The sequence below is a fragment of the Electrophorus electricus genome, unplaced genomic scaffold (genome assembly GCF_041902795.1).
Source record: "Electrophorus electricus isolate QZ-2024a unplaced genomic scaffold, ASM4190279v1 Scaffold27, whole genome shotgun sequence".
NCBI lineage: Eukaryota > Metazoa > Chordata > Actinopteri > Gymnotiformes > Gymnotidae > Electrophorus > Electrophorus electricus.
In genome coordinates this window covers 2,181,006-2,191,991 of record NW_027658550.1, presented here as the reverse complement: position 1 = coordinate 2,191,991, position 10,986 = coordinate 2,181,006, and the positions used below count along the sequence as shown (strand labels likewise).

The following is a 10,986-nucleotide window of genomic DNA, read 5'->3' as shown; positions in this document are numbered from 1 at the left end:
AACTCGCGTCACCATGGAAGCAGTTGTTTTTTGACATAGTGTTTTTTTGATTCCAGACGATGAACTGTGATGAACGATGGTCTGAGAAGAAAATTCCGAGCAAGTCTATGTGTTTACATATACCCAACTTTCAAGATCGTACTGGAATTCAAAAGAGGAAAGTGCTTTTTATTCTTGTTGGAGAACACAGTCTTTGTAAATATCCTAATTGTCAACAATACTGGACAGTGTTGCTTGAACTGTAGCGTTACTGCGATTGCGATTGCTAACCTAGGTTAACTAGCTTAGCTAGTTAGCTAACGGATTCTTTCCAAGTTGAGCTCCTGACAAACTGACTTGGTGATATAGCACCTATCCAACACGCTGCTGAAGTGCGCTAGCTAGCCAACTGGCTATATTGCTTTTCCAAATCAGTGATTGGATCAATGAGTCTGATCAATGATGATTTATGCGCTAATATCGCCGGAGTTACACGAACAACTCCTTGATCACGAGAACTACCAGAGCCGAACAAATGGGGTAGAAGAGCTGAAGAACATTATTTCAGAGCTGGACTTGAAAACCGTTTCCTCTGACAGTATTGTGGAATTCATCAATTTTTTACGTAGACTTCTGGATGATACAAACTTCAAAGTCTTGTATGGCACTTTACAGGTTATCAGCCTCCTGGTTCAAAACCTGGACTACGCCTTGGACAGACATTATAAACAGATTGTATGTGTGGCCCTCAAAACTTTGGGGGACGCACGGACTGTTCCCCGGAATGAGTACATGAATATTTTTCGTCACCTCATGAGGATTGTAGGTCCACAGAAAGTTTTGGAACTTGTAATAGGACAGCTAAGGCACAAAAATTCCAGAGTCAGAGAAGATGTCATCAACATCATCACAGCTGCTATGCTCACACACCCCAGAAAAGACTTCAATATCCCTAATCTGTGTTCTGTAGTGGCTCCTTATCTTGCAGACAATAAAAAGAGGGTCCGACATGCTGCTCTGGAGCTCTTTGCTGTTTTTGACTGCTGTCTTGACACAGGAAAAAAACAGCTACTCATGAAGGCCATTGACAGGTTGGACTTCACTGGAGATGTGGAGGGACTTATGGCTGCAGTACAGGCACGAAGAGCCAGACATATTCTCCCCCGATTGTCTGCAGATGGTATGGTGGAATACGCACTGGTCATCCCCAAGCCTGGTCAACGGCGAATACCTCAGTTTGGCTCTGGAGCTGACCTGAACTGGGTTATTAATGGAGGGAAAGTTAACAGTGCACAGAGCCACCACACAGAACCAGATTCGGATCGACTGAGTGGCTACGGCAGCTTTGGTTCTCTTACAGATGGCCTCCAGTCACACAAGAGAGTAGTTAGCGCTAGGAAGGCGAAAAACAAGCTACCCTGGGAGAGGTCTTTCCTCCCATGTTTAGTAAACAAGCAGCCTTGCAGTGCATCAAATGCAAAGTTATCTGATAAGGTGGGTGATTACCTCATGAAGTTAATTTTACATGCACACACAGAATTACAAAAAAGGAAAAATAAGGTTAAAAATGAGAGAATGTACTATTTTGAATGCAGCTCCAAACTCAACAAGCTACTTTACCTTTTTTTTCCTTTATGTAGCTGTGAATCTTATTTATTTGTGTTAGGCTACAAGTTTTCTATTCCATATTCCAATTTCCATCAACATTACTTCTTACATTACTGCCCTTCTGCAGACCTGAACTGTTTTGCCTAATGTGTAAGTTTTGAGTCACTTCATTTTTATAACATGACCCCCATTATTTTTCATGTTGAACTGTTTCAGTACTATTTTCATTGTAATTTAGTTGCATAAAATTGCACAATGTCCTGTACATTTTTGTTAAGAAAGCATTGTGTACTGAGCTACAACAGAACAGATGTCTATTTAAAAAAAGGAATATCATGGTTTGCTACATGCTTACTTATAAATGTTCAGTAATAAGGGACTGTTTTTTGTTGTTGCTGCTTTAGTTTAGTGTGGAAGATCTCACTACCTCCTTGAGGCTGAATCAGAAAAACTGTGGCACAAACTCTGGTAAGTAAATGTCTCTTTGTTTTCTCTTTGTGTCCTCTATTTTAGATTTGTCCTATTTTCTTACTAGGTTTTCAACATACAACCTATAAATACATGTTGATTTGTATTCCCATGTCTCTTGTGTCTTTTACTGTTTCTGCCTTTACTCATGCTTTCATTTTCACACCTTAAATTAGCAGCTAATTATCTAGCTAATTAGTGTGTGTGTGTGTGTGTGTGCGTGCGCGTGCGTGCGTGTGTGTGTGTGTGTTAATTTATCTGGACATTTGTCCTTGAACATGCCACCCAGACTTGTAACATGTAGGTCAAGACATGAAATGAAAATGTTAACTCATTGTTAAGTTTTAAATGTGTATGAGTACATGGAATACATTGAAGTGGGTTTCTATCAGTATTCGGACTGCTGCTATTAATATGGGCGTTCTTCAGTACTTTTCAATATTCCTGTACTTTATGGAAAAAAAATTTGGCATCATGAAAAATATCCTAAAATCCACACCGAAGCATTAACACAATGTAGCAGTGTGTGGATTATGAAACATGGGAGTAGTATTTATTAGAAACACTAGAGGAAGTCTGAATTTGAGTGTATTTCATGCTCCAGTACTAATTTTAGCAGTGATATGTTTGTAGATGACTGAGTAGAGCACACTAGAGTGGGCACCATGACCACCCACATGCAGGGTGGGTTTACGGTGAAACACATTATTTGTTGGGCAGTTTTGTTTAGCCTAGGATGATAATGCTTCCTACCATTGATATAGAAGCTTAGTATAATACTGGCTATACATGTATATTGATTATAGTTGTCACTTTGTCATTATTTTAACCCGCCCCAACAAACAAACAAAACATTGTCATGTTGCTTTGCTGGCTTCTGATACCACATCTAGATGGCTGCAAACGCAATCATCTATATAACATGGCTTCTTTAATATGCTGGGTGAAACAAGGCCAGTGTTGAGCTCTGGTGTGCTGCAGCGGTCTGTGTGATGTAAGGAATTTGTGATTTTTACCAAGTCCTATTTTAGTTGGCATTGACATTATAAGACTGCAGGCAAGACTAGACTTGAATCTTTTATTGCAGTCTGTTGATAAAAGATCCCACCTGCACTGTTCAAATCCAAGAAGAGCCTACAGAGGTCTCCTGTAAACAATGTAACCATATGATTAAGTTTTCTTAAAATTATGTTAAAGTCTTTAGTTATAAAATCTAAATTGCTATTGCTCACTTTTTGTTTACCGCTTAGTTGTTTTTTGGTATGCATTTGTAGTCTGATGTGTGCCTATTAGTTACATATGCTGAGCTGATGCTTCAAATTGTCCTCAAGTTTCCTGTTTCTGTTTCATTCTCCAGATTCAGTAGAGCCTTTCCAGCCCGATGCTCCAGGATGGAAAAGAGAGACAGTGGGTAGACTTTGTCGAAGCGGTAGCCTTGGTGCGGACCCAGATATTTTAAAAGCAGCTAATCTCAGTGATTCTGACAGAGGTGACTTGTTGATGTTGATTTTACTTTATTTATATATACAAAATGTAGAAAATAGCACATTTGCATAATTTTTGCAATAGATTTGTTTTGTTGTAAAATATTGCTAAATAGAATAATTGGAATCAAGGCATCACTTGACCATAAACTTCACTCACTGAGTGTCAAATGAAAGGAGCTACTGAACATTATTTGCTGCCAAATGAATAGTCATGGAAGATTCTCTTGAGAATAGATGCTCTTTTCCATACAGGTTTGCCCAAAGCCAACCGCTTGCTGTCTGGTAACCCCAGTGTAGAGCGCACCTTTTCAGTTCCTTCCAATCCACCCCCCCCCGGGTCTTTTCTGCTGCCCTCCTACCCTCTGGCCACTCTTCCGGGAGTGCAGCTGACTCCCACCCTGCCTCGTAGATGCCATGCAAACTCCTCACTGTCCATGTCCAATACATGGCCCAACAAGCGAGATACGATCCCTCGTCACAGGGACCCCAGCTCATGGGGGGATAAAACAGGTGAGGGCATAGCTACATTGCTTAGAAAATGTGTCTTTGTTCAGTGGGAAACTGCCAAAGCATTTTTGGCTCTTCAGTATTTAGCAGTGTCAGAATTAAAAATGAATCATACTGAAATATCAAATTGTATTGAAATGTAAGATTTCAGGATTCAATTTAAAAAAAAAAAGAAACTGAATCATTGTTGGGTCACACATTTACATGAGCTCTACTTAATCTGGAATGGATGTCTTGCTTTCAGTTATTCTTTGTTATATCTTTGTGATATCTAATCACATTTTGAGTAAGAACTTGATAGTTGGTAACAAGGATGCCAATTACAGGATGAAAATGTAAACTGTTTACTGTGATTGTAATGCAGCTGCCTTCACTTTTGACTGGTGTGTTTCTCCATATGTGAAGTACACAGAGGTTGATGTGGCTTTGCCTTAAACTGACACTTTTTTACCACCATGACAGGAGTTTTTGGCTTCACTGGTGCTCCCTGCTACCCTGGAGTGACTCTGTCCCCAGAACAGGAGGAGTTGGTAAGAAAACCCCCCAGGGAGCCACTGATTGGGGTGTATGGCCATGCTGTTTCAGCTGGCCATATGGATTCGGAAGAAAGCACTGAGCCAGAAAAAGCAGCGGTGAGACAATGTTTATTTTGTTTTATTGAACAATCTGCTAATATTTATTGATTCCCTTTACTTTAATCTTTCCTAACTTCAGCAGTGGTTTTTGAATGTGCTGTTGATATGGAATGACTTTGTTGCCAGTTTGACAGTAAAATTTTGATAAAATAACGATTTGATAAGATTTTAATGCAAATTGACTCCTACGTTGCATAATTTCAGTCCGGTCCTCCAGGTTCTGATTGACAGTCTTGAATAGAGATGCTATGTGGTTATTCATGTATGTGTATTTGTTGGAGAGGGTAAAGCCGTTTAGGTTTGCAAGGGTTAAGATGCATCAACATCGTCTGGAGCAGCAAGAAGTTCCGCCTATACAGGGGGAGTGGCAGAACATGCAACGATTGAAGCAGAACTTTAGACACATGGCATTTGACGTGGGCTCAGACGACACGGCATCTCTGAAAGGTAACGGTTGACCTCAATGAATGCTCCTCCTCGTGCTTACTGAGACTCATGGAAGCTCTGTAGTCACCATAGCCTGTTAATCTCCTTCCCATCAGATTTGCAGCGCAACGGTAGTGTTCTAGCATCCACGAAGGCTGAACTCCTGGATGATTTGCCCTCGAGCCCCAACAGCACACACGCACCCAGAAGCCTGGTCAAAAGTTTCATTCATCCCAGCCCTCCCACGGCTCCTTCCAGACGCATGCTGCCACGACGCCAACAAGCCCCCAGTCTGAACAGAGCATGTCCACCCCTTTCAAACTGCTCTGGTGAGTGTCACCTGTTATTCTGCGCTTCATGCATGGTCACTGCTCTTGAGTAAATAGATTTGCTCTAAACGCTGTATCACACAATTGTGTTTTAAAGGCCCTGCACAGTTGTTTGTTTAAAAATGCAAAAAAACAAAAAAAAACCCAACCATATATATTCCAAAGAATGTTAAATATTCCAGTCACCTTCCTACTATCATTTTTTTAAACCATAAAACGACATTAAAAAGAGTGTTGTCCTTTTACCATTCTGCTGTTTGGGCGTGGACCTCAGAGGATTCATTGACAGCCTCTGTGTGAAAAGCTATTAGGGATTTTGGTCAACAGCAGAATCCTTGCTGTGTTTAAATAGACTAATCAATTAGAGGACACCACAGTTCGTATTTTAAGAATACATTTATAGCAATATCATCTGTGCATTTATTACATATTGATCATGTTTACATTAAAGCTATTAAGGAACGTTAGCTAACTAGCGTATATTCGGCTGGTTAATCAGGTCTAGCTAACAGGCTTTGACTACGCACGGAGAGAGCTAAACATGGGACAGGCAGAGACTGGTGGCAATTTCAAATAGTGTTGGTGTATCATAACGTTATAAAAAATACATTTGTTGACCCAAATTGCACAAAATTAGCAAACGTTTGCATGTACTAACGTTTTGTTATATTTTCCATTACTTGCTACGGTATTGAATAAAGTGTCGAATGAAAACAATGGCTGTTAATTAATATCAAAGACTTACTAACTTATCAATATTACCTCCAGTAAGTGTGGGGAAAGGTGTTGTGTTTCAGTTATAGTCGGCAGGCAAATCTAGAGCTGTATTGAGCTCAGTTTGCAAATTATTTCACAGTAAAATGCTTGCTACAAACTCTTGTATTGGGTGTCACTTAGACCCCAGAAAGAAATTTGAGCAACCTTGATTTGGTCTTGTTTTCTGGAATAAAATGTAGAGTAACCCTTTTCCCGTTTGTATACAAAAACTGAGCATTTGTATGTACATGTCATCTCTGTTCCTTGAAAAGAGCTATGTGCAGTGATTGAAGTGTAGTAGGGTCAGTTGATTTCACAGTTCATGTATATGCAATATTACATAGCTTATGATTCCCTATAGTCAATTAGTGTTATCTGTGACATCAAAGATAACACCACATAAAGTGTAAGTCCTAAATAGAAGTTAGGCGGTATAGAAAAAATAAAACAATTAGAGGTTGTTTTATGCACTCTACAATGCCCAATAACTACTGAACTGAAGCAGAAGTATGAAGATAATCACATACTTCCAGCTAATACAACATTTTGAGTAAGGAGAAAAAATACTGTGCAAGGCCATTAAATGTAGTTGGCCATCTTGAATAATGTTATGTTTTGCAGTCAAGTTGATTTGAAACAAAGTTGAACTGGTAGCCCTAAAATAAGTAGTCAGTTTGTTTGTGGTGCGGTATTCCTCTTTAGATGAACTCACACCAGGAACCCCCAGGAAGAATCCCCATGAGCAGCTGGCTTTGCGGCCGTTCTCTAAACCGGACCTTGCTGTCACTCAGAGCTTCAGACTGCTTAGCTCTGATGACTGGTAAATCTCATACCTGTAAAATTATGACGCATTTGGCTAGGGTCAAGTAAAACAGTTTAGTAATTTATGATTTTCTGCATATATGATACATATGCTTAGAAATTAGTAAAGTGATTTTATCACTATCACTTTTTTCCTTTTGTCCCCTCTTTCATAATCTTTTTTCAGTTATGATAACCTACTTTTACAGTTTGTGTTTGTCCAATATTTTCATACAGGGAGAAGAAGATTGATGGCCTGATACTCATGCGTAGTTTAGCACGGTATCACTCTGATGTGCTTAGTAGTAGGCTTCATGATGTCTGCCTTGTTCTTAATCAAGAGGTAAGTGACTATATCTGCTCACTATTGCGTCTGACTCCTTGTAACTTCCTGTGAATCTGTCTGATTCCTAAAATTAACCTATAATACCATTAAATTTTTTGTCATACACCATCAGCCTATGTTATTGAGACATTGCTGCCAAAAACTACACAGATCTTTCAGTAAAGTTAGTATAATGCTTGAAATTATTATAAAAATAATTTTCATCTAAGGGCATTTTAGATGCCATATCTAACTGTAATAATGAGTGATGAAGCCATTTCTTGGCATAACACAAGCTGGAATGTCTTCCTTCCCCCAGGTTCAGAACCTACGCTCTGGAGTGTCACGCGTGGCGGTGGTGACCTTGGGAGAGTTGTACTCTGGCCTGCAGAAAAGTATGGACCAGGAGGTGGAAGCTACAGCCAAGGTCCTCCTCCACAAAGCAGGAGAGTCCAATGCTTTTATTAGGCAGGATGTGGACACAGCCCTGGACTGCATGGTGCAGAACTGCACCCCCACCCGAAGCATGAACGCTCTTCTCGCTGGAGGACTCGGGTCAGTTAACTTGCAGTTAGCTTTCAGCTATAGCTTTCATCTAGCTGCAGCAGTCAAGAGGCCAACAAATGAGAGCGCTTTGGCTGCTGTTTGCTATTATTTTCACTTATCCTTTGGTGTTTCGAAATGTTTTTTGGCATTGGACAGTATTTTTGTTGATTTATCCTCTTAAAGATTTTTTTTAAAGCCATCAAATAGAATAGGATAATTTGATTATGCCTTTAGTTCATAGATAAGTGTATTAAGTTACTTTAAAGATGAAAGAGTTAAACATTGCACTGTATACATTGACTAGATTACTACATATTTGTTATTATGTCATACTTTTTTGAGTGCCTTTAAATATTTCCTTCTCTTTTCTCGTTTGTGTTCTCCTCAAAAGTCATTTGAATGCTGCAGTAAGAAAGTGCACTTCTCAGCATTTGGCTACTTTGATAGAAAAGATTGGCGCTGACCGCTTATTGTCTGGGACAAAAGGTGTGACTAATCGAATTCTACCTGCAGTCTCCAAATTGGCGCAAGACTCTTCCCAAGAAACCAGGTTGGTACCAGGATCAGATGGAAAACTATCAAAGCTTTTCACATGCCCAGATAGTAATCTTTTGGTTTATTCTTTTAGTCTCCCAACTATGACACTCTGAAGTCAGCAAATGCAGCTAAATTGTAGAGTAATAGAAGTTTTTTAGACACAGAGTGTCTTGGCAACTGGAATTGTGTCCTGGTAAAATAAATATACTAATAAATATTGGACTCTGCTTAATTGTAGTAAATGTAGTAGACTGGTACAATTTGTTGGTGTGCTGTGAGTCACCCTTAAGTTCCTCCCTCATGGTTCTCTCATGGGAACGGGGCTGTTATTTGTCTCAGGTACTTTGGTCGCCGCATGCTACTGTTCCTTTCGTCTCATCACGACTTTGATAAGATGGTGGAAAAGTACATCCCTACCAAAGACCTGCCCACCATCAGGGCCACTGTCCTCACTCTGAAATCCAAGGTGACAATTCAGCACATATATTTGTATATATGATTAGGATTTTTAATTCCATTCAGCCACTATGCTGTAAGCTTACTGACTAAACAAAGCTTATTCACTAAACTTATTCACAGTATTAGTGAAACCCACCTCAGAGCTGACAAGGTAGACAAATGTTTTAAACAAATACTAAAGTACAGAGCAGTGCAAGGCACCACACATTGTACACAGCAGTATGTATATACAGCAAATATATTAAGCCAAAATCATATATTAAAGATGTCAGTGTACAAAAAGATGAGGCAATACAGTTGTCTCCTAGTAAATAGTTTGTGATCTCCCATTATAATAGTTCAAATATTGTATTTACAGTAAGGTATAGATATTGCACAGTGCAGTCCCAGACCCAGTAGTTAGAAACAAAGTATGAAAGAACATTTGGTCTTCATTATCTGGAGAGTCATCACCCAGTGATGCTGATGTGGATTTAGGTCCCGGGTGAGAAGCCTCAGGATACCCCTTCAGCTCGAGGCAGGCGCTATATCCCTTGCGGTGGAATGAGGTATGCCTCCTCTATAAACCGTCAACCTCAGATTGTCAGCAGGTGAATTTTTAAACAATCAAAGCAAAAAACATGAGTTCCTATTGAAACTGCTTTAATCTTTCTACTTTTTGATGGTGATTATGTTGTTGTTATTGTTGTTGTTGTTGTTGTTTTAAATTTATTGTAACCATATTAAATTTCTTTTTATTACAATAAACCAATCCTTACATTTTCTCTCTTGTTGTGTGTGTTCAGCAAAGATGCCAGCAAAGCACAGGTCCACAGCATTGCAGACAAGACCAAGTACATCAAACAGCTTAAATACACAGACAGGACAAGGTCCAGGTGTGGGATCCTCCCAACTGTACGTGGCGGGCCAAACCACATGACTCGCGGGAGATGAGCGTTCTGTGACACTTATTGCCAAGGTGCTATTTAAACAGACTGTGAGCACACAAGGGGTCACTGACTTATGGCATGAAGCTGAACTCAGAATCAGAACAGAATGACCTCAGCAGCACTCTAGGAAGCCAATCTGATATATTCAACACTTGCTGTCTGCAGAGATGCTGAGAAGTGCTTTGCCAATTCTGTTTGATGTGTTATGAGTTATGCTTAGAGTTATGATGCCCACAAGCTGCTGTCATTTGAGGTGCATTAGTGCTGGAGGACAGGTGGAGTTTAGCAAGTAAATATGGTTGTAGCCATATTATCAACAAGGATAATGGAGTTGAGCCTGTGCAGACTTTGCTAAGATGTTGTGTATACATTTGGCTGTCAGCTGGGCCATGCACTGAACTGACCAAGTATTTTTTCTTTAACTGGAATAAAAAAATGTAAATGTTTTCAAGAATAACACGCTTCATGTGATGTTTTATGGTTTATTGTTTAAAAAATTAATGATATAGAAGTCTATTTTGGTCATGACATCAGTATGGTAAAAAATTAAATACTGGAATTAATTAAAAAAATTAAATACATGGAACAGGATAATCACAACATGATTATACAACAAATTTAATTTATATATCCAAAATGTATTAATTTTATGAGATACAATCTAGTAGTTCCTTTCTGTGATATGAAAAATATTTTGTAAAAGGGTGCTATCTGTTGTAGTTACTGATTCTTATTTTCACTTCTTATATATATATTCCTGTTAGATCATATAGAAAATTGGTCATTGTTAGTATGGCATACTCCCTTGTGTAACCCTTTTCTTTGACACGCCACCCAGCACAATATCCTTAGATTCAGCCTTAACCTTTAGGTCCTTATATGTATTGACACCCACAGTATAAGCTGTGCAATGACTGATAAATTATTTTGCTTTATACACACTACTCCAGTGTGACATTTATTTCTGTGTTCCTTTCAATAAAAAATAATCACATCATTGTGGTACAAAATTTCTTCAACAAAATTCCCTTGCTAAACAAGAGAATTCATTCTAAAAATGTGGATGATGGCAGCTGTCCCTAAACATTGTCAATTCACATCAGAGTGTAACTGGCAAACTGTCAAGACTACTGCAGCTACACATTCTTCTGTTTGAAAATGTGTGAAGATGATCACTGTAGATCATTGAGGCAC

General features: G+C 39.1%; 1 protein-coding gene across 1 annotated transcript; it reads left to right on the top strand.

Moving 5' to 3' along the window:
- Positions 1–379: 379 nt before the first annotated feature.
- LOC145655523 (TOG array regulator of axonemal microtubules protein 1-like) lies at positions 380–9,796 on the top strand. Its single transcript, XM_081709049.1, has 13 exons — positions 380–1,473; positions 1,992–2,055; positions 3,413–3,544; positions 3,795–4,129; positions 4,966–5,131; positions 5,227–5,439; positions 6,898–7,015; positions 7,234–7,339; positions 7,641–7,876; positions 8,259–8,417; positions 8,744–8,870; positions 9,341–9,453; positions 9,649–9,796. Exons 1-13 carry the CDS (start codon positions 439–441, stop codon positions 9,794–9,796), a joined length of 2,952 nt encoding a protein of 983 aa, XP_081565175.1. The 5' UTR covers positions 380–438.
- The last annotated feature ends 1,190 nt before the right edge of the window (positions 9,797–10,986 follow it).

What these genes read in the sequence shown, in the direction of transcription:
- LOC145655523 (XM_081709049.1), top strand. Translation starts at nt 439, where the DNA reads ATGATGATTTATGCGCTAATATCGCCGGAGTTACACGAACAACTCCTT. An exon ending in ACCCCTTTCAAACTGCTCTG is followed by an intron (nt 5,440 to 6,897) that starts GTGAGTGTCACC and finishes ATTCCTCTTTAG; the next exon opens with ATGAACTCACACCAGGAACC. An exon ending in CTTCTCGCTGGAGGACTCGG is followed by an intron (nt 7,877 to 8,258) that starts GTCAGTTAACTT and finishes TCTCCTCAAAAG; the next exon opens with TCATTTGAATGCTGCAGTAA.